Source organism: Bubalus bubalis, chromosome 3 (genome assembly GCF_019923935.1).
Source record: "Bubalus bubalis isolate 160015118507 breed Murrah chromosome 3, NDDB_SH_1, whole genome shotgun sequence".
NCBI lineage: Eukaryota > Metazoa > Chordata > Mammalia > Artiodactyla > Bovidae > Bubalus > Bubalus bubalis.
Genome location: NC_059159.1, coordinates 50,631,200 through 50,654,084, shown reverse-complemented (window position 1 = coordinate 50,654,084; position 22,885 = coordinate 50,631,200). Strand labels below are relative to the sequence as shown.

General features: G+C 41.7%; 1 protein-coding gene across 1 annotated transcript in view; it reads left to right on the top strand.

The window, feature by feature from the left end:
• The first annotated feature begins 15,876 nt into the window (after positions 1-15,876).
• The window catches only part of USP32 (ubiquitin specific peptidase 32), a 206,848-nt gene continuing 199,839 nt past the window's right edge, over positions 15,877-22,885 (top strand). The window contains exon 1 of the mRNA XM_006065464.4: positions 15,877-16,177. Coding sequence (XP_006065526.2) covers positions 16,120-16,177 — 58 coding nt within the window. The 5' untranslated portion in view covers positions 15,877-16,119. The remainder of the gene's footprint in view (positions 16,178-22,885) is intronic.

Below are 22,885 nucleotides of genomic sequence, written 5' to 3'. Positions count from 1 at the left end.
GCATGAAATCCTAACCACTGGACTTCCTGAGAATTCCCAGCTTTATTATTTTTTTTTTTTTTTTAGTTTTTAAATAGTTTTTTCTTTTCTTTTTTGTTTGGCCATGCCACAGAGGTTGCAGGATCTTAGTCCCCCAATTGAACTGGTACTCTCTGCACTTGAAGCATAGACTCTTAACCACTGGACAGCCAGAGAAGTCCCAGCTTTGAATGGTAAAATTGTATACATGGTGGCCATGAATAAATTCATTAAATGGCCTGCATGTGCTTCTTGGAGCTACTAACAGTTCCTAAACTGGGACTTTTCCTAGTGATTACTCTCTGCTTGTTTGGGGATTGTGACACTGGTGAAAAGCACCCAAGTTCTATTTCAGTGTCCTTTTCAAACTGGAAACGTGAGAAAGCTGTTTCTCGCCAGCCACTATTTTTAGAGCTTGTGCTCTGGGTGCACAATGATGGTTCTTCAAGAGAGTTAATCCCCGTATCTTTCTGTTACAAGGAGGCTGAGGTGCACCCTTCAATAATTTCTCTGAGCCACAACTTTCAGGTGCCTGTAGTATGTAGGTAATGCAAAGACCATGGAAAAGGTGAGTTTCAACAAGGCCAAATCTCCCCTCAGATAGGGATCTTTCCAAAAATAACTCTTTAAGGAAATGAGATTTGAGGCATATAGGTAAACGTGTAGTAGGTGATGATAGTAGTGATATGGTGATGATATCTTCTTATAGATACCTGGGCAAAGGGAGAATTAAAGGATCTTTTCTTAATGCCCCAAAATTAATAGGTCAAGTCAGAACTTGCCCCTGGAATGAAATACATCAATATATTAATGCTCAGAACCTATTCTATGTGCATGATATTTTAAAAAACTTTTTATTTGGAATTAATTTCGAGCTTATAGAGAAGTTACAAAAATAAGAATAGCACAAAGGATACTTGTATGATTCATCTATTGTAAACATTTTACTCAGCTCGCCTTATCATTTGCATTCCTCTTTCTCCCCTTCTCTTTACATATATAAATACTTATATACATATATATACACATGAAACATATATGTGCATACACTACATTTATGTGTGTGTGTGTGTGTGTGTGTATATTCCATCTTCAGATATAACACAGTGCCATTTCTGCTGCATTCCATTCATTGAAGCAATCAAATTTATGTTCGGGCTCAAGGAGTGGGGAAACTGTTTCCGAAATATTGTATGTATAAAAATACTTTTTTCCTGAACTTTTTTTTTAATTGCATGGAGTGTTCTTTGCTGCTCGTGGGCTTTCTCTAGTCAGAGAGAGTGGGGCTACTCGTCACTGTGGTGCGCTGGCTTCTCACTGCGCTGGCTTCTCTTGTTGAAGAGCATGGGCTCTAGAGCTTGGGCTTCAGTAGTTGTGCACGGGCTTAACTGCCCCACAGTAGGTAGAATCTTCCTGGACCAGGGTTCGAAACTGTGTCTCCAGAATTGGCAGGCAGACTTCTATCCACTGCGCCACCAGGGAAGTCCTTGAACCATTTAAAAGTAAGTTTCATGTATCATGGTCCCTTTTCCCTAAATAACTTCAGTGTATATTTACAAAGAACGGGTGATCAAGTCAGAAGATACTGCATTAGGGAAAACACATTAAGGAGCCTCATTCACACCTGGATCTGACCTATATGATGCGATTCCAGACTCCAAGCCTGACCCTGATGTCATAATGGCTCTTTTGGAGAAAGGGCTGAAGATATACTGCAATATAGGAGGGAGGTAAATTCGTTTGGCCAGAAGTCACATTGTGGCACAGCAATATTTCCAGAGACTATTTCCCCTCCCTTTAAACCTGGCCAAAACTTTGTGACTGCTTCAGTGATGTGAATGCCTTAGAAGTGACACTGTGCGACTTCCCGGATGGTCTAGTGGTTAAGAATCCGCCTGCCAATGCAGGGGACACTGGTTCAATTCCTGGTCTGGGAAGATCCCGCATGCTCTGCCGCAGCTAAGTCTGTGCACCCCAACTACTGAGCATGCACTCTAGAGCCCTTGAGCTGCAACTACTGAAGCCCTCATACCCTAGAGACCGAATTTTCGCAACAAGAGAAGCCACCGCAATGAGAAGACTGCACACGGCAGCGAAGAGTAACTCTCACTCACTATAACTACAGAAAACCCATACAAAGAAATGAAGACCTAGCATAGCCAAAAAAAAAAAAAAAAAAAAATTAACACTGTGTTATGTTTTAGGCTACATCATGAAAGGCGATATAGCTTAGGGTGATTCCCTTTTTGTCTCTCTCTCTCTGTGTCTCTGCTCACCTTTGGAACCTAGCCACAGCATTGTGAGAAAAGAGGAAACACATTACACGTGTAATCGTTCCAACTGACAGTTCCAGCTATGGTCTCAGCCAACAACCAGCATCAACTGCCAGCATGTGAGTGATCAAACCCTCAGAGGATTCCTACTTCCTAGCTTTCAAGCCACTGCAGCTGACACTAAATGGAACAGAGGTTAGTTATCCCCACTGAACCTTGCCCAAATTGCAGATTCATGAACAAAATAAATGTTGTCATTGTTTCATGCCAGTAAGTTTTGGGGGATAATTTCTTGTGCAGGAGTAATAACCAAAATCATATATAGTAGCACAGGGATACTCACTTGTATAAACAAAGACATATGTACCATAATGTAATTCCAATCAGCACTCTAGTGTTTCAGAAGAATGAAAATGTAAGTTTAAGATCAATGAGGGATGGAATATTGAGGATAGAAAAATTCCTTATATTAGTGTTTGTACAATGCTAAGTTGACCAGAGTTAATAAATGCACACAGAAGCCTACTAACTAGAATTTAACTCTACCTACCTCTGTTTTCATTACATATCCACAGAAACTAGAAGATTTGGGTTAATTTAGCACCCTTTCTCCCCACTCCAGTACTCTTGCCTGGAAAATCCCATGGATGGAGGAGCCTGGTAGGCTGCAGTCCATGGGGTTGCTAAGAGTCGGACACGACTGAGCAACTTCACTTTTACTTTTCACTTTCGTGCATTGGAGAAGGCAATGGCAACCCACTCCAGTGTTCTTGCCTGGAGAATCCCAGGGTCGGAGGAGCCTGGTGGGCTGCCGTCTATGGGGTCGCACAGAGTTGGACACGACTGAAGCGACTTAGCAGCAGCAGCAGCCTTTCTTGCAAGGTTGCCCTAGAGTGCAGAGCATGATCTGAGTACTAATTAAGAGAGTATGTCTGAGTATATTGCAATATGGGAGGGAAATTTGAACCATTTCCCTATGGATTTTCAGGGAACAATTTTTGTATTTATTAGCTACTCTCTTAGATTTTTGCATGAATTAATTGGCATATCAGTATTATTTACTAATGTACACAAAAGTATGGGCCTCAGCAATATCTTCTAAGTTATATCCAGGCTAATGTTCATACATTGGTAGAGATCTACTTTCAACCACTAATTATTATACTTTAGCCCAATTCATTCTTTTAGATCAAATTTTAAGGGTGCCTGTTGTCCCCAGAACCTCCTGTCCATTGCCCATTGACAGCTCAAAGAGATCACAGAAAAATAGATATGTAACAAAACCCAACTAAGCTCCTAAACATTTATAACATAAAATTTACTATTTAAACTATTTTTAAGTGTATATTTCAGTGGCAATAATTTCATTGACTATGTTGTGTGCAGTCATTACTACTATTTCTAAAGTATTTTTCATCACTCCCAAACTCTACTCATTAAGAAATAATTTCTGGAACTTTCCTGGTGGTCCAGTGGTTAGGACTCTGTGTTTCCACTGCAGGGGGCAGGGGTTTGATCCCTGGTCAGGGAACTAAGATCCCACATTCCACAAGCTGAGTGGCATGGCCAAAAAAAAAAAAAAAAAATCTACCTGAAAGCAGTCCTCAAACACTTATAGTTCTTACCAAATGTTAGAAGTGAGAATGTTATCTTGGTTAATAATGGATTTTGATTTTTCAGTCGTTTTAGTAGCTAGAGTTGATTTTGTTGGTACAAAAGGCATTTCTGATGAAGCAAAGCTTCTTTGGAGTTTCACTTTGGAGTTCTTGGCATGCCTCTCCCTTTATTTATTTTAAAATATTTATTTATTTGGCTGTGTCGGGTCTTAGTTGTGGCACTCGGAATCTTCGATCTTCATTTCAGCATGTGCTATCTTTCAGTTGTGGCATGTGAGATCTAGTTCCCTGATCAGGAATTGAACCCCAGCCCCCTGCATTGGGAAGGCAGAGTCCTAGCCATTGGACCACCAGGGAAGTCTCCTCTCCCTTTATTTGCTTCCCTACCTCCATGGCTTCACTTTCTCAGTCTTCTTGCTTGTTCTCCATCTCTGAACTTTTAATGCTGGAAGCCCTCTGGGAGGAGAACATATTCTTGGAGATTTCATCCAGTCTTGAGTCTTTACATGCTATCACTCTCTAATGACTCCTCAGTTTATATCTCCAGCCTGGACTCTTTCTAATGTCAGACAGATATTTAACTCTCTCTTCACTTGGGGTTCCAACAGGCAGCTCAAACATAACAGGTCCAAAGCTGAGCTCCTGATCTTGCCCCACAAACTTGTTCTCCTACTCTCTTTCTCATCTCAGTTCAGTTCAGTTCAGTTGCTCAGTCGTGTCCGACTCTTTGCAACCCCATGAATCGCAGCATGCCAGGCCTCCCCGTCCATCACCAACTCCCGGAGTTCACTCAGACTCACTTCCATCGAGTCAGTGATGCCATCGAGCCATCTCATCCTCTGTCATCCCCTTTTCCTCCTGCCCCCAATCCCTCCCAGCATCAGAGTCTTTTCCAATGAGTCAACTCTTCGCATGAGGTAGCCAAAGTACCGGAGTTTCAGCTTTAGCATCAGTCCTTCCAAAGAAATCCCAGGGCTGATCTCCTTCAGAATGGACTGGTTGGATCTCCTTGCAGTCCAAGGGACTCTCAAGAGTCTTCTGCAACACCACAGTTCAAAAGCATCAATTTTTCAGAGCTCAGCTTTCTTCAAAGTCCAACTCTCACATCCATACATGACAGTGAATGGCAATTCTATCCTTCCAGTTACTAAGGCCAACTTGGGAGTCACCCTTGAATATTCTCTCAGACATCCCAATCCCATCTATCAATAAATCCTGTTGGCTCTTCCTTCAAATTACTATCTTGGGCCCAACATCTCCCAAATTGCCTCTTAACTGGTCTCCTTGTGTTTACCCTTTCATCTCTTCTCTCACCCAAGCCATTTTCAACACAGCAGTCAAAGAGATCCTTTAAAAATGCATGCTTGGAATGTCCCTGGTGGTCCAGTGGGTGAGAATCTGCCTGCCAGCATAGGGGACACAGGTTCAGTCCCTAGTCCAGGAGGATTCCACGTGCTGTAGAGCAACTGAGCCTGTGTGCCCCAATTACTGAGCCCAAGTGCTGCAACTACTGAAGCCTGTGCACGTAGAGCCTGTGCTCTGCAACAGAAGCTACTGCATGAGAAGCCGGTGAATCACATGGAAGCCCCCATTTACTGCAAATAGAGAAAGCCCGTGAGCAGCAGTGAAGACCCAGAGCAATTAAAAAAAAAAAAGCATGCCTAGGACTTCCCTGGTGGTCCAGTAGTTATAACTGGGCACTTTTACTGCTGGGCCCAGGTTCAATCCCTAGTCAGGGAACTAAGATCCCACAAGATGTGCAACATGGACAAAAAAGGAAAAAGAAGAAGAAAATATGCCAAACCTCTTCTTCCTTGAAAAAGCAGCAATAGCATCTTTTTTTTTTTTTTTTGCCTCACCACACTGCATGTGGGATCTCAGTTCTCTGACCAGGCATTGAACCTGTGTGCCCTGTAGTAGAAGTTCAGAGTCTTCACCACTGCAGCACCAGGGAAGGCCCAGCATTCCATTTTGCAAAGAGTAAGAGCTGAAATCTTTAAGCAGGCCCCGCCTCTATCCATTTCCCTCACTGTCACAGTCACGCTTGCTCCTTGCTGGCCCTCACATCTGCCAGAGTGCTCTTGCCTTAGTGTATAGAACAATTTTCCCTTCGATATCCATGAGATTTACTCTGTCATCTCCTTCCGATTTTGGCTCAAATACCATCTTTTTGCTTCTCTCTGACCATTCTATTTTATTTATTTTTCTTTTCTTTTCTTTTTTTTGATGTAGACCATTTTTAAAGCCTTGTTGCATTTGTTACAATATTGCTTATGTTTTATGTTTTGTTTTTTTGGCTACAAGGTGGGATCTTAGCTACTGACCAGGGATGCACCCTCTGCATTCGAATGTCCACCCACTGGACTGCCAGGGAAGTCCCTGGCCATTCTATTTTATTTACTTATGATTGTGCTGGGTCTTTGTTGCTACTTGAGGGCTTTGTCTGGTTGTGGTTCGAGGGCTTTTCATTACCGTGTCGTCTCTTGTTGGGGAGCACTGGCTCTAGAGCGTGCGGCTTCAGGAGTTGCAGCACATGGGTGCAGTAGTTGAGGTTCACACGCTCTGGACCACCAGTTCAGTAGCTGGGCAAGGGCTTAGTTGCTCTGTGACATGTGGCATCTACCTGGACCAGAGATCCAACCATGTCCCCTGCAATAGCAGGTGGATTCTTAACCCCGGGACCACATGGAAGTCCCTCATTCTATTTTAAATTGCAACCTTCATTTCAAGACTTTCTGTCTCCCCTTTTGGCCATAGAGCTTGTTACCAACTGATTGTTATTTTGCTTATTTTGTTTATTGTCTTTTCACACTAAAATGTAAATTTCATAAGAGCTGGAACTTTAATTAAATGTCTTCAATGTGCAATTAAGTGTCTTCAATGCCTAGGACAGTGCCACAGAGCAGGCACTTTAAATTTGTTGAATGAGTGAATGAATGGCTGATTTCTTACTTATCCTTCAAGACTCCCACACCCCAAGACTTCCCTCCCTCTCCACTCTTTCAGTTTGGACTAACGCCGCTCCCTACTTTCAGTTCCCGTAACATACTATATTTATCCTGATCAAAGTGACTTTAAAATATTCAACTTTCGTTCCCTAAGATTTAGCACAGTCCCTTGCACAAGAAAAATGCTTAATGTGAAAATGAATTATTAGCAACATTCATATCAAATGATGGGGCGGTGGGAAAATGTTAGCTAGGCAACAGTGAGGGACTTGTCAACTTCCTGTTTTTCTATACGAATTTCCTTCCTCTTTCAAAGAAATCCAGATTTGATTCTGCCTCCTGCCATGGGGTGAGGGTGGGGGGGCAGTAATTAAACACAATTACCAAAAAAACTTTTGACCAAATACTATTGTATAGCTTTCCAACCCGTTTGGAAGAAAATATTGGGACTTGTTTTTAATGATATTAATTGTTGGATCAGTAACACCAAGCAAAGATTTTAACTAAACCTACAATCACAACTCATGTACTGGTTAGCTAGCTTCACCTCCTAATTCCTTTTAAGACTCCAGTGATTTACTTCATCCTCACTTCCACTGTGAATTCCTATGGAATTTTCAAATTAAACCACAATTGTATATGTGTGTGCTCAGTTGCTAAGTCATGTCCAACTCTTTACAACCCCATAGACTGTCGCCCACCAGGCCCCTCTGTCCATGGAAATTCCCAGGCAAGAATACTGGCGTGGACTGCCATCTTCTCCAGGGGAATCTTCCTGACCTAGGGATCAAACCTGCATCTCCTGCTTGGCAGGTGGATTCTTTACCACTGAGCCACCAGGGAAGCCCTATATCACAATTATTAGCCATTAAATATCTAAATGTAGGCAGGCAGATCCCTGTATCAGAATTTTTAAAGATATATATTTATTTATATATTTGGCTGTACCAGGTCTTAGTTGCAGCACTTGGAATCTTTACTCTTCATTACGGCATATGTAATCTTTAGTTGCAGCATGCAGGATCTTTAGTTCGGGTACGAAAACTCTTAGTTGTGGCATGTGGTATCAAGTACCCTGACCAGGGATTGAACCTGGGCCCCTTGCATTGGGAGTGTGGTGTCTTAGCCCCTGGACCACCAGGGAAGTCCCTCTATACCAGAATTTTTGATAACTAGATTTTATTTTTTTAAGCAGTTCTAGGTTCACAGCAAAATTGAGCAGAAGGTACAGAGACTTCCCACTTGCCCCTGTCCCAAAAATGCATAGCCTCCCCATCAAAATGATAGTTACCAATGGAAAGGAAGCCCCAAGAGATGTCAGACAATTAGACAAATAGCAGACTGGGAGTTCACTAAAAGGTGGGAAATAGAATAGAAGCATTGTGTTAATTGGCCAGGTGAGAAAAAAAAACAAAACTCAGCCTGAACTAAAAACAAAAACAGATTTGAGCTGGCAAGACATTGTATATTTCAAGAGATAATAAGATAATAGAATTTAAGATCTGAAAAAAAGCCTGTTTGAGTTTAAATCACTCATCTACTAGATGAAGAAATCAAAGGTCAGAGGTACCTTTGGTATTTCTCAGATATCTAAGAAAGCATATTAGACTGATAAGCTGGACTTTGGATGACTTGACAAAGCTATTTAGAACCTAGAAATTGAAGTAAGATATATCCTATCTGTTCAGAGCTGGATTCTGTATTATTCTGTTTTCATTGCTGAGTGGAATTCAATTAATGGCTTAATCTCAAACTTGTAGTTTCTATTATGCTGTAAAAGGCTGGCCTAAGAGTACAACGGAGTTGCCATAATATAAAGAATAAGAAGATCAGAAAGACTACAAAGAAGCTGTTTGATTTTTCAGTAGCTAACAAGAAAAAGCAGCCTTTTGGGTGACTGGTGGTCCTTGCATGAGACCTATTTCCTAACCGATATAAATTATTAATGAAAAAAAAAAACACACAAGTACAACTTCATTGCAGTTGGATTGGAGGAAAACAACAGAGGAGCACTATCAAGTGTAAACACTTACAGAGGCTCAGTGAGTAACATGAAATGTTTGCCCAGAGACTGAAAAGAGAACTTCTAGAGTGGGTCTAAGTTAAGGTCCTCACTGAACATTTTCTTTCCCATTCTTAGTTTCAGCTTAGGTATCTGAAGAGTTGGAAGCCCTTAGGGGAAGGCCCTGCAGAAATCTTGACAATTTTAGGCATCTTTTTAAGAATGGTAAGTAGGAAAGAGAAACATCTCTAACTGCTGAGCAGAGAATGATATCTCTTTAGTCATTCTTCAAATATTTTGTCCAGGTTTAAAATGAAAGTGAATTTCATGTCTACAAAAGCAGCGATTCAATTCTTTGTTCCTTGGCTTTGTAATAGGTAAATGATAATAACAAAAATCACCTTAAACTGATATTAATGTTAAAAGGATGAGGGGAAATTGACTTTCTCAGATAATCTTGATTAGAATATTTTTTTTTTAGTTTTTGTTTTTTAAATTAGAATGTAAATTGATCCAACTTTTTTTCATTTTAAGAATTTAAGTGAAATAATACACACACCACCTACCCTTCGGGGACTTCTCTTGTGGCTCAATTGGTAAAGAATCCACTTGCAATGTGGAAGACCTGGCTTTGATCTCTGGGTTGGAAAGATCCCCTGGAAAAGGGAAAAGCTACTGACTCTAGGATTCTGGCCTGGAGAATTCCGTGGACTGTATAGTCCATGGGGTTGCAAAGAGTTGGACATGACTGAGCAACTTTCACTTTCACTTACCCTTTACCATCATCACCAATTTAAGTGCATGTTTCTGAAGAATCAGATATATTCTCCTTCTCACAGAGCACCACCATCCCAAGTTTGTGTCTTGTAAGACCAAAATTCCACAACCATGAAAGTCTCACTCCCCATTCCCTCCCACAGCCCCTGACACTGATGTCCACTTTGGTCCATGAGTTGTCAACCCCAGGATCCCCACTGGAGTGGAATCCTACAGTGCTTGCTGATGGGTTGTTTTGGAGGAGTTGAGTTTCAGTTTGAATCTCTTCCTATTTGCATCTGAAGAATCTGCATTTAGGGAGAGAATGTATGAAGAAGTGGGTGTACAAGGGACTGGGTGTCTGGGGCACAGATGAGCTAGGACCTGACCAGCTGCCTCATGGGCCCTCCTGTCCCATTTCTTGGCTTGCCTCATCTGCTTGCTCTAACTTTTTAGGCAGGCAACCTGGTAACATCTATTAAAACTTAAAGAATAGCAAGGAGAGACAAGAAGGCCTTCTTCAATGAACAATGCATAAAAAATAGAGGAAAACAACAGAAGGGGAAAGACTAGAGCTCTCTTCAGGAAAATTGGAAATATCAAGGGAACATTTCGCCCAAAGATGGGCATAATAAAGGACATAAATGGTAGAGACCTAGTAGATGAAGAAGAAATCAAGAACAGATGGAAAGAATACACAGAGGAACTGTACCAAAAAGATCTTAATGAACTGGATAACTATGATGGTGTGGTCAGTCACCCAGAGCCAGACATTCTGGAGGGGGAAGTCAAGTGGGCAGGCCCACTGCTGTGAACAAAGTTTTTGGATGTAATGGAATTCCAGTAGAGCTATTCAAAACCCTAAAAGATAATGCTATCAAAGTGTTGCACTCATTATGTCAGCAAATCTGGAAGACCCAGCAGTGACCAAGGACTGGACAACATCAATCCTCATTCCAATTCCCAAGAAGGGTATTACTAAAGAATGTTCAAACCATTGGACAATTGCACTCATCTCCCATGATACTAAGGTCATGCTTAAAATCTTTCATGCTAGGTTTCAGCATTATGTGAACCAAGAACTTCCAGATGTCCAAGCTGGGTTTAGAAAAGGCAGAGGAACCAGAGATCTAAAGTCACTGGATGATAGAGAAAGCTAGGGAATTCCAGAAAACATCTACCTCTGTTTCATCAACTATGCTAAAGCCTTTGACTGCGTGGATCATAACAAACTGTGGAAACTCTTATAGCAAACTCTTAAAGAGATGGGAATACCAGACCATCTTACCTGTCTCCTGAGAAACTTGTATGCAGGTCAAGAAGCAACATTTAGAACCCTGTACGGAACAATTAATTGGTTCAGGATTGGGAAAGGAGTATGACAGGGCTGTCTGTTGTCACCCTGTTTATTTAACCAATACACTGAGCACATCATGAGAAATTCCTGGGTGGATGAGTTACAAGCTAGAATCAAGATAGGCAGGAGAAACATCAACAACCTCAGACATGTGGATGATATCACTCTAATGGCAGAAAGGGAAGAGGAACTAAAGAATCTCTTGATAAGGGTGAAAGAGGAGAGTGAGAAAGCTGGATTAAAACTATATATTAAAAAACTAAGATCATGGCATCTGGCCCCATTACTTCATGGCAAATAGAGGGGGAAAAGCTAGAAGTAGTGACAGATTTCCTCTTCTTGGACTCTAAAATCACTGCAGCTGGTGACTGTAGCCATGAAATCAGAAGATGATTCCTTCTTCGCAGGAAAACTATGACAAATCTAGACAGCATGTTGAAAAGCAGAGACGTTACTCTGCTGACAAAGGTCCATATAGTCAAGGCTATGGTCTTCCCAGTGGTCACGTATGGTTGTGAGAGCTGGACCATAAAGAAGGCAGAGCACCAAATAACTGATGCCTTTGAACTGTGGTGCTGGAGAAGACACCTGCGAGTCCCTTGGACAGCAAGGAGATCAAACCAGTCAATCTTAAAGGAAATAAACCCTGAACATTCATTGGAAGGACTGATGCTGAAGCTCCAGTATTTTGGTCACCTGATGCAAACAGCCAACTCATTGGAAAAGTCCCTGATGCTGGGAAAGATTAAGGGCAGAAAAGAGGAGAGGGCATCAGAGGATGAGATGGCTGGATGGGATCACTGATGCAGTGGACATGAACTTGGGAAAACTTTGGAAGATGGTGAGGGACAGGGCAGCCTGGCATGCTGCAGTCCATGGGATCACAAAGAGTCTGCCATGACTGGGTAACTGAACAACAACAACAATTAAAACTTAAAAGGTTCATATTCATTCTCTGCCATTGCATTTCTGGGAATTCCATCTACACATACACTGACACATGTAAAAAGGTATATATTTACTAGGGTGTTTATTGCAACAGTACTTGTAATATTGAAACACTCGAAACAATCTAATGTTCATCAATAGATAATTGGTTAATTATACATTAAATACACAAAATTGGCATCTTTAAAAAGATTAAGATAGAGCTGCATTCTGAGATAAAAAAAGTCTGGAATATTCAGTTGAGTGAAAAAAGAAACTTCAGATCAATATGTAGACTATGAATAATATGTGTAAAAATAAAGGGAGTGTAGATGCAAATGTTATATGCATGAAAAATATGGTGGGTGTAGTCCCAGAAAACTGGTAAGATTACACACTTCTCCTTTGAAACAGTGAGTGTGACCTTTTGCTTTAGATATACTTTTGTACTGATAGAAATTTTTTTTTTACAATGACTGATAGTACTTTCATTGAAAATAGCTTAGGGACTTCTCTGGCAGTCCAATAGTTAAGACTCGGTGCTCCTAATGCAGGGGTCGCAGGTTTGATCCCTGGTTGGTAGGGAAACGAAGATCCTCCAGGCCCGGAAGCATGTGGCCAGGAAAAAATTTTTTTTAAAGGTTAACTGCTTTAAATAGAAGTACAATACAAGTAGGGAATTCCCTGGCTGTCCAGTGGTTAGGATTTGGTGCTTTCACTGCTGTAACCCCAGAGAACTAAGATCTTGCAAGCTGTGAGGAGGAGCCCCCCAAAAATACACACACATACACACACACACACACACACACACACAATCACAATCTCCTACTGTGTTACCACAGGTGACAAGTCCCTAATTCTTTTAATTTTAAAACTTTTATTTGTCTGCACCAGGTTTTAGTTGCAGCATGTGGGATCAGGTTCCTTGACCAGGGATTCAACCCAGGGCCCTTGCATTGGACCACCAGGGAAGTCTAAGTCCCTAAATCTGGAAAATCAATTCTCTTATTGTGCAGTCATATTTCATACAGTGTGGGCCTCACTTTGTGGTAATCCAGTTAAACATAAGTCAGGTGCTGCTCTACCCTTTATTATATTGACCTCCTTGTCTGTGACTTATACTTCTTTGGAAATTACTAGAATGACTCTGCCCTATTTCTGTGCCAATTTTCTGGGAGTATAATCTGAGGAACACTGTCATTTAGATTCCCCAACTGGAAGAATAAATTACATACCAATCTCCCATGCATCTTCCTTTGGTTAACGCTTTCACAGACATATAATCATAGGTAAAGCAATGGTTCCTCAAGCGCCATCTAATGCTTAAAGTCAGGGGGCTGGCCAACTCTTCAGTGGATTAAGTGAAAGATAACGAAACAGAAGAAACTAAATGATTAATACAATTCTTTTCACCATGACAGGTAGACTTTAGATTTTCTACACCATCAAACTTAAGTGCTATATCAATTTTAAGTTATAATAGAGGTTATGTTTAACATCTGACTGCCTGAGACGGTGTAATACAAACCAAAGAAAGAAAAGAAAGTGAAGTCGCTCAGTCGTGTCCGACTCTTTGTGACTCCATAGACTGTAGCCTACCAGGCTCTTCCATCCATGGGATTTTCCAGGAGTGGGTTGCCATTTCCTTCTCCAGGAGATCTTCCCAACCCAGGGATTGAACCCAGGTCTCCCTCATTGTAGGCAGATGCTTTACCGTCTGAGCTACCAGGGAAGCCTAATACAAACCAAAAGGCAGGTTTTAATCCCAGTTTAACAGTCTATGGGGTTGCAGAGTCAGACACAACTGAAGCAACTTAGCAGTAACATTTAAAATTCCCATCAGACATAACTATCTGCTTCACTACCTTCAATAATGTTTAAATGACCTTAAACAACGGAGAAATAGTATTTCCTAGTTTTCTCTCTCAACCCATAATTTTGAGTACTACCTAATCCACCATAAACCCCGTAATGAAGTGAAAATTTTTATGACCCTAGGGGAAGCTGGGCCTAAACCCAAGGAAGAAATCTTAAAGGTTCCTGTGTATTAGTACTGCTCTAAATCTTTCATTATGTAGTTTACAGTCTATTCTTTCCTATTTTATAATAATTTACTATTTCATGAGATAGATTAATTCCAACCCAATCCCACCTTTCAAGTGGGGCAGGTACTAAAAAGAGATAAAACAATTTGCTTCCAGTTCTACTGTAAATCAAGTGGGTAGATAATCACCCAGGGCTGTCCTTTCTACAGCAAGGTCGCCTTTAGGTACTGATTATTTAGGACAGTAATAAAGCCAAGGTATGTTGTAATTAAACTCTTGAGGGTCTTTTCTCCCACAGTTGAGCCCTTTCTTAAGAGTCACTTCCCATTAATAATGATCATCTACTGCAGGCTGAAGATGACTGAGTTGTTTTGTCTGAAAACCTGCGTTTGAGCCGAACTAATCACCTGGAAATTAAAGGCTTTGAAGTACATTCCCAACCCCCTTATTCATGGCCTTTTAGTAGTGAAGCTAATCTGAGGCCTTAAAATTAACTACCTCACAGTGAACTGGAAAGGGCAGCACTGTGACTAATGCCAGGCTGCTGATCTGGTCTGCCAGGAAAGATGAGTAAAGAGTTATTACCTTCTCTCTCTAGCAGGGCATATTATAATGTTGACTTTAGGAACTAAAATCCTTTTGCTGTCCCTGAATTACTATCATCTTAAATCTAATCTAATTCAAATGATTATTTTTCAAACAAATGTGTGTTCGTATCCAGACAAACTGAATTAAAAAAAGTAAGGAACTGAATTTATTCCATTGTAGGCATACACTGTATTTACTTATTCATCTGTCCAGTTGATGCGACACTTGCATTGCTTCTACCTTTTGCTTATTTTGAACAATGTTCTATAAACACGGAGATGTAAGTATCTGTTCCTGTCCTGGTTTTCAATTCTTTTGGGTATATAATCACAACTGAAGTGCTGGATCACATGGTAAACCTGGGAAATTCTGCTACTGTGCTGCAACGTGGACAGATCTTGAGGACACTATGCTAAATGAAATAAACCAATCACAAAAAGGGAAATACTGTGTGATTCTGCTCTTGAGATATTTAAAAATGATTAGCATGGCAAATTTATATTTTAACACAATTTAAAAATAATAAAGAAAAGCGCAAGGAACTCTCTTATCAGTCTAGTAACGCTCACGTTTCTGGTGGGGAGCAACTCTAGCAGATAAGCTAAGCTTTTGCACAACAGCTTCCAAAGGCTATGTACTAGAGGCAGGCGCAGAGCAGGATGCGCCCAGGGGCAAATTGGCTCTGCGTAAGTGAAAGAAAATCCGGCGTCAAAGGCTCGGGGGATGGGATACAGCTAAAAGGAAGATGTTCTAAATTTTGTCACAAGATTCACTTTCCTTAAGAATCACTCCACTAGGATGGAAAATTCTCTAGTGAAACCCTTAAGTCTCCTTTCCTTTCACAACTTACTTCCTAATCAAAAATGTCCTTAACGTCTAGAATGCCTCTTCTGCCCGTTCCTCTCACGAACCGCACCCGTTCCTGTATCTCACAAACCGCACCCCTCGGACCCCGGCTCCCTAAGATTCCATTTCTCTTTCAAGACGGCTCTGGGCCACAGTCAGACCAACCGTCAAGGGTTACGACCCCGCCCAGCGAGTACCACAACTTGTGGGCGGGAGGACGGCCTCAAGCGCCCCGGAAGTCACCACCCCTCAGGCGGGCGGAGGCCCCTGGGCCTTGCGGCTTCGGATTGGCCGGAAGGTGGCGATGATGCGTTACGCGCAGGGTCTGACCCCGCCCCTACGCCCTGCGCGCGGCAAGCGTGAGGCGGGGCGGAGTGGGTGGCCCCTGGCGGCCATTACCCGGAACAATCCCCGGCCTCGGGTCAGGTGACCCTCGGCGGGGCAGGCGGGAGGGAGGGGGCGGGAAGAGGGCGTGAGGAGGGAAGGGAGGGGAGGGGAGGAGAGAGAAGGGCGGAGTAAGAGGGAGGGGAAGGGGGCGGGGTGGGAGCGGGTCACGTGATTCGGCATGGAGGCGGTGGCGGCGGCCGGGAGGAGCCGCCGGGGCAGGAGCCGCACTTGTTAGTGTTGGGGGAGGTGGGGACCGGGGGACGCAGACACCGTCAGCCAGGGACGCCGAGGAGAAGGCGGGAGGGGGGTGGGGGCGAGAGCGGGCTCCGACCCCCGGCCGAGGGGATGAAGGGAGCATGGGCGCCAAGGAGTCACGGATCGGATTCCTCAGCTACGAGGAGGCGCTGAGGAGAGGTGAGGGGGGGGAGGGGTCTGGGCGAGCTGCCGGGGAGGCCGGCGACGGGCCGCCCGGAGGGTGGGTGACCGGGAAGGGGAGGGGAGCTTGAGGGCGTGGGGCGCCTGAGGCGGAAGGGAAAGGAGGCCACGATGGGGATTTTTGCGGGGGAGCAGAGTCGGGTGGGAGCAGTGTTTGGGGATTGAGATCGTGTGGACGGGGGCGAAGCTTTCCCAGAGAGAGGGGTGTCAGGCGCTGGCAGGGCGCTGACGGTGCTCTCTGGTGGCGTTGTTCTGGATGTGTCCAGGGAAGTCCTCCTCCCCTTTTTCCTTGGGTGGCACCAGCCCTTTCCAGCCCCCCTTATCCTTTACTGCCATTTTCTCCTATCACTCGTTCATAAACCCTCCAGCGACATCCTAACCTCGTAACTAACAGCCCTGGCTGGAAGGCAGGGGGAAGGCGGCTGCAATGCTCTCTCTTCGCTAGCAGAAGCCCCTTCCAGTTGTGTGCCGTCTCTGCCGTTTCCAAGGGCTTTTTGCCAGTCTCTTGGGGGGGCTGTCACCATCCACTGCCTGCCACCCCCTCACCCTTTGAGCGGCTGACTTTGATGAGAACGACCTGAAATTGAGTTGTGTTTGAGGTGAGATGAGACTGGACAGCTGGTGTTGCCACAAGACCTTGTCTTCGGTTTCATCGCCTCAGACATTGGTCAGAACCTTTCATTACACTTGATCCCCTGTTCGCCTCCCCTCCCTCCCCATAAAATGGCATTCGGAAATCCAGCATTCTAATATTGTGTTATAGCTCCCTTTAGAGACGGGCCTTCTTGCTGCCGGTTCTAGCCTGCAGCTTATTGGCTCTGATGCACAGTATGTTGTTAGCAGCCCCAACCCCCTACCACTTAATCTGATACCACTGTCCATGATCACTAAAGCACACGCTAACTGGAAGTGTCTATTGCTCAGTTTATGGCCGGAATGTGACTTAATTTTTCATGACTGGGATTTGAGAGAAAGAGTGTGTGTGTGTGTGTGTGTGCGCGCGCGCGCACGCTTGCGCTTGTATTTCTTGGTAAAAAGTAAAAAAAAAAACATTAAGCAGCTTAGATGTTAGGCATTATTGTTAACAGGTTTCTAAGTCAAGAAACCAGCAATGCTCCAGGTGATGGTATTAGTAGCTGAAGAAAAAAACTAGATTTCAAGACAGGCATTCAATATGAGAATTTAGTAGCGAACTCTTGTTCGTATGTTGGAAGGAAAGGGTAAGTTCATTGGGCCATCACCTGAAATTACATACAGAATTTTGATATATTCTTGGGAAATGACCAGAATAACAAAAATACACCTTTTAGGTCTTTTTTCATCCTGTGAAACAGTATACTGATTGTTCTTATGGGCAATCTTGCTTGAACTTTTTTCCTTGCTTCAATATGAGAAATATTGCAAATTCTTGATGTGTTTCCAGCTCTAGTAGGCTAGTCATTTCCGGGATGCTGTTGAGCCTGACAGGTCTGGCCTCAATTAGGCAATGGCTTACATGGCATGAAAGAGGACTTCAGTCAAACTGATTTACAGCTTCAAGGTTTAGAGGTGTTTTAAGTTTGAGGGTGATTTAGCTGACATTAAGGAATTCTGAAATTAAACTTTTATCTAACTCTAGCCACATATAAAGTAAGATTCTACAGTTGTAAATATAAAGGAAATTAACAGTTGGTGTATTTTAAACTGATTTGACTGAAGGTCTTTGTTCAGTTTGTTAGACAGTGTCTGCTTGTTGAATTTTAAAACGTATCTTTGAAAAGGTAGCAAAATATTTGTTAAAATCTTATTAAACTTGTTTGAATTTATGTTTTATCATTTTTGCTGCAGAGGAAAATTAAGGCAAGAAAGAGAAGCAAGCTGTTGATTAAACAGCATTTCTAAATGTAAACCAGGAGCTTTTTTTTTAAAACAACTTTTTATTTTATATTATGGTATAGCCGGTTAACAGTGTTAATTGTGAAAGTGATAGCTTCAGGCGAACAGGGAAAAGACTCAGCCATACAGACGCCTATATCCATTCTCCCCCAAACTCCCCTCCCATCTAGGCTGCCACATAACATTGAGAAGAGATGAGCTTTTTAAATAAATAAAAATAAATAAAGTGGGTAATTCTTTTGATTATGATACTGTTTGTTAAATGTCAGACTTTGATATAGAATTTTTTTAGTAAGCTTGTAGAAGGAATTTATAAAGCTTTTGATAGAGCTAGAAAATAGTTTGAGAACTTTTTTGAGGCATGTGAATAATCTAAATAGGTACTAAAACTTACATTTGTTAGTCTTAGCTGCTTGCTTATATTGTATAAGGTGAATGGGGAGGGTGATAGGACAAATACACAATGTGTGTTATATGAATCATTGTACAAGTAAAAAGCTAACTTGACAAACTACTGAAATACCTACTTGCTTGGCTTTACTTAAAAGTAGTGAGCCCTAAATAATGCCGAACCATAATTAGGTGGTATTAAAAAAAAAAGTCAAGTATGTATTGCCACCTTCAAATATGGAGTTAAGGGCTGTTTATCTTGCAGAATGGGGCCTTGGAAATGCGGTGTTAACGACAGATAACACCTACTGGACCTGAGTGAAAGGGCAGTCTGGTGACTTCTTGTTTACGTTTCAGAAGCTCTCGAAATTAGAAGATTGCTTTTGGATACTATTTCAGCTACACTGTATATCAGCTTAATAAAAATTAATGGTTTCCTTAAAGTATACCTTAATCTTTCTTTTTTCAAAGGAGATGTATTAGTGGTAGCTTTTATTTTTGGCTTGTATCTCTATTTTTCTTAAATAGAACACAAGCTTTCCCTTGAAGGCTTGACTCTAGTTAAATTGCATATATTATCTAAAGTATAATATACTTACTATATTTTATGGATAGTGAAAATTTTAGCAGATAAGTTCTGCATCTCTTTACTTCAGTTCTTTATTGCATTAAGTTTTTGGCCGTGTATTCCTAAAAATGTATTCTAAATGCTTGGAGCATAGCATTAAAAAAAAAAAAAGGAGTTGCAGTTTAGAGCATTTCAGAACTCAGAATATCTTCTCCAGTTTTTTAATTCTTTTTTCATGCTCCTCCTTTCCTTGCATCATTCTGGAAACAGAATTATAAGGCTTTTTTTTTTTTTTTTTAAGTAAGAATTGGCTAAATTAAAATTGTCCTTAAGTGAAGTTGCTCAGTCGTGCCCGACTCTTTGCAACCCCATGGACTGTAGCCTACCAGGCTCCTCTGTCCATGGGATTTTCCAGGCAATAGTACTGGAGTGGATTGCCATTTCCTTCTCCAGGGGATCTTCGAAGCCGGGTCTCCCGCATTGTAGACAGACCCTTTACCATCTGAGCCACCTTAGCTTTTAAATTGTGGTAATACAATACAGTGGGTAAATTTCTTCCAATCCTTTTCTTTGAGTAGAATTTGGCAGTTATATTAGACTAAGCAGCTAGGTGATGTCAGAAAATTTTGTTGTGGATTCACGTTTTGAAGTGTCTCTTTGCTCATACATTCAGCAACTTTTTACTGAGCATTGGCTACTTAGACATTGAAGGAACAGAGATGACTGAGACCCCCTCACTTATAACCTGGGTCAGTGCTCACCACTGAAATATACAGTATATACTTCAAAGTGTATGTAGGACTATCCATGGGAGGTGGAAATAAAATATTAGGAATTCTATTTTAAGATTCTTTTTTTGTGTTTATTTGATAATGGGCATAATAACTTCTAAATGTTTTATGTATTAAATTTATAAATAATTAACACAATATATTAAGTGCTACAGTACTATAGAAGGGAGTGCTGTGGGAGTGCAAAGTGTGTGGGAGTATTTGGTGACCTGGAGGTGCCCTGCCACCATACTCATTTCATAGTGTGTGCTCAATAATTGTTTGTTAAAGAATTTAGCACTTAAAGGTCATTGTGTTTGCTAGTGAAATAATTAAGCATGGAATAGTTGAAGATTGCAAAGCTTCCCATTTTTCTTACCCACCAACCCTTATGTGCTCTAAGACATTGACTCTTCAACCAAAATTTTATCCTCCATGTTTTATAGTATTAATATTAAATTTTCATTAGTATTATACTAACCCTGATGTGATGTTAGCTGGTTTAGTGTAACATATCATTGTGCAAATGGAAATTGAATTTCACAGTTGGTACTTTCTGGGATGCACTGTTCTCTTTTATTAAGACACCAATTTGCCTTCATCGGTATTTGCTAAGTTTACCAGTGAACTCTCTAGCATTAGTGTGGAATGGTAGGTCTAGCCTTTTGCAAGTATGCCTCATCAACTGTTATTATATGTAAAGGAGAAAAACAGAGCAGTTTTTTTTTTTTAAAAATTATTTATTTGGCTGTACCAGGTCTTAGTTGCAGTGTGTGCACTCTAGATCAGTATGTGGGCTCTAGATCCCTGACCAGGAACTGAACCTACCCGCCTTCATTGGGGGCTTCCCTGGTGGCTCAGATGCTGAAGAATCTGCCTGCAAGGTTGGAGACCTGGGTTCAATCACTGGGTTGGGAAGATCCCCTGGAGGAGGGCGTGGCAACCTATTCTGGTATTCTTGCCTGGAGAATCCCCATGGACAGAGGAGCCTGGTGGGCTCCAGTCCATGGGGTCGCACCCCTGCATTGGGAGCATGGAGTCTTAGTCACTGGATTAGTTTGCTTATATGTAGTCACCTAAGTAGTTATAAAGATACTGTTCTTCATAATCTCCAGTTTGACACTCCATATGGAGTGTCAGTGACAAAGAGGAGATAAATACACCAGTGAACCCTGGATTTGGGGGGGATGAGCAGAATGAGGTGACATCACTTGACTGTTAACGGCCTCCCCATTTACCAAACTGGACAGCTGTTGTTTGTTTTTTCTTGTTCATTGTTTGCCTTTGTGCTTGGTTAGTGAGACTTCACAGTGACAGCATTCAGGGTTGCCTTCCAGAAAGATGTGTAAGTTCCTTAGAGTTGGGAATATTGTGACCAGCCTATAGCCAGGTGTTTTCTCAGGAGACAGGGAAGGTTTTTGGCCCTTGATTTTATGATAGGTCACTGGAAGAGTTCGGAATGTGAATATTTTTGTTGCTGTGGCTGTAGAAAATCTGTTTTTGGAGCACTGGAGTTTAATGATGAGAGTTTAAACTCCATTGTTAGCCAGCTGCAGAGGTGGAGAGATTTTTATTTGTGAATTAAAAGTTGGTGGTTTGATAGTGGTACTGAGAAGGCTAAGATGTTCTTTTTTTTTAAATTATATCGTACATTAAAAAAAGATTACATTGGAGTATAGTTGATTTATAATGTTGTGTTAGTTTCCAGTGAACAGCAAAGTGATTCAGTATTCATGTATACATATATCTATTCTTTTTCAGATTCCTATCCCATTTAGATTATTACAGGAAATTGAGTAGAGTTCTCTGTGCTATACAGTAGATCTTTGTTGATGACAGTTCTTTCCAAACCGTTTCCAGAAAGCGCGGCTTCTCTTTTCAGGGCTTGTTTATGCTTCCGTTTTTACCTTTTGGGCTTCATGATATTTGTGTTTAAACTGGGCCACCTACTCAGCCTCTTTCCTTTCTTTTAATAAGAAAGAGCTCTTGGAGGTCGGAGGTAGATAGTTGATTACTGACCCCCAAACCTGACAAAACCGGCTTTATGATATTTACTGTTACAGTCAGAGGCCTTCTGTTAGAAGATCCATCTATTGAAAGATGAAGGCCTTCCCTTGTCACCCATTTTTATTAGGAATTTAATATTAATATAAGGCTCTCTTTATTTTAGAGAAATCCCATGTTTATCACTATCATGTGAACAAGGTTCAGGAAAATTGATGGTGGTTGGAGTATTAGGAGCAAAACTGTGAGGTGTTACAGAGGAAGTTCTCCTTCTGTTTCATTTCTATAAAGTTAGATTGTGTTAACATCTTACCCCTTGCAGAAAAAAGCTTTTAAGGTCTGCTGTGGTGTCTTGCCTTTTCCTCATAACTTGTAAAAGAGTCTAGAGAGATTGCATTGTGAGAAGGACTCTTGTATCAAGCTAGGCCTCTCCTAGTCTTCCATGTGACAGTAAGTGGCACCACTATTCCAACACAGTTCCTAAAGCCAAAAATCGATAGACACCCTCCCTTCCTCTCTTTCACCATCTGACCTATCCTCTTATCCCCAGTTTGAGTCTGTCACCCAGTTTGTTGTCTAGTCCCGTCTGTTAGCGTCTGCTCATCTTCGCCGCCACTTCTCAGTTGCCTTCATCTCTTGCTAGTTCACGTGGTTTCCTAGTTTTACATAGCAGCCAGTGTAATCATAAAATTCAGACGGGATCCTGTCATCCCTTTCCTGTCAACCTGTTTTCCTCTCAGCTTGGAAAAACTGTTTACAAATTTTCCCATGTCTGACTCATTTTTCATACCTGAAGTCCCAGCTCTGATTGCCTCAGATGGGCCTTCTCGTATCCTCTTACCTGATACTTACACTTACATGATACTTACACTTCTGTCAGTGTTGCACTGTTCTGCATAGTTCACAACTTGTGATTGTTATATTTATTGTCAGTCATGATGCTGCATTCCCAGTACCAAGATAAGTTCAGTACCTGGTGTATTTTGTGCTCAGCAAATATTGCATGATTGGGTGAATATATAAATGATGGAGAGGAGATTTGGAGAACCACATAATGTTTGTGGAGGGTGAAGTGTGAAG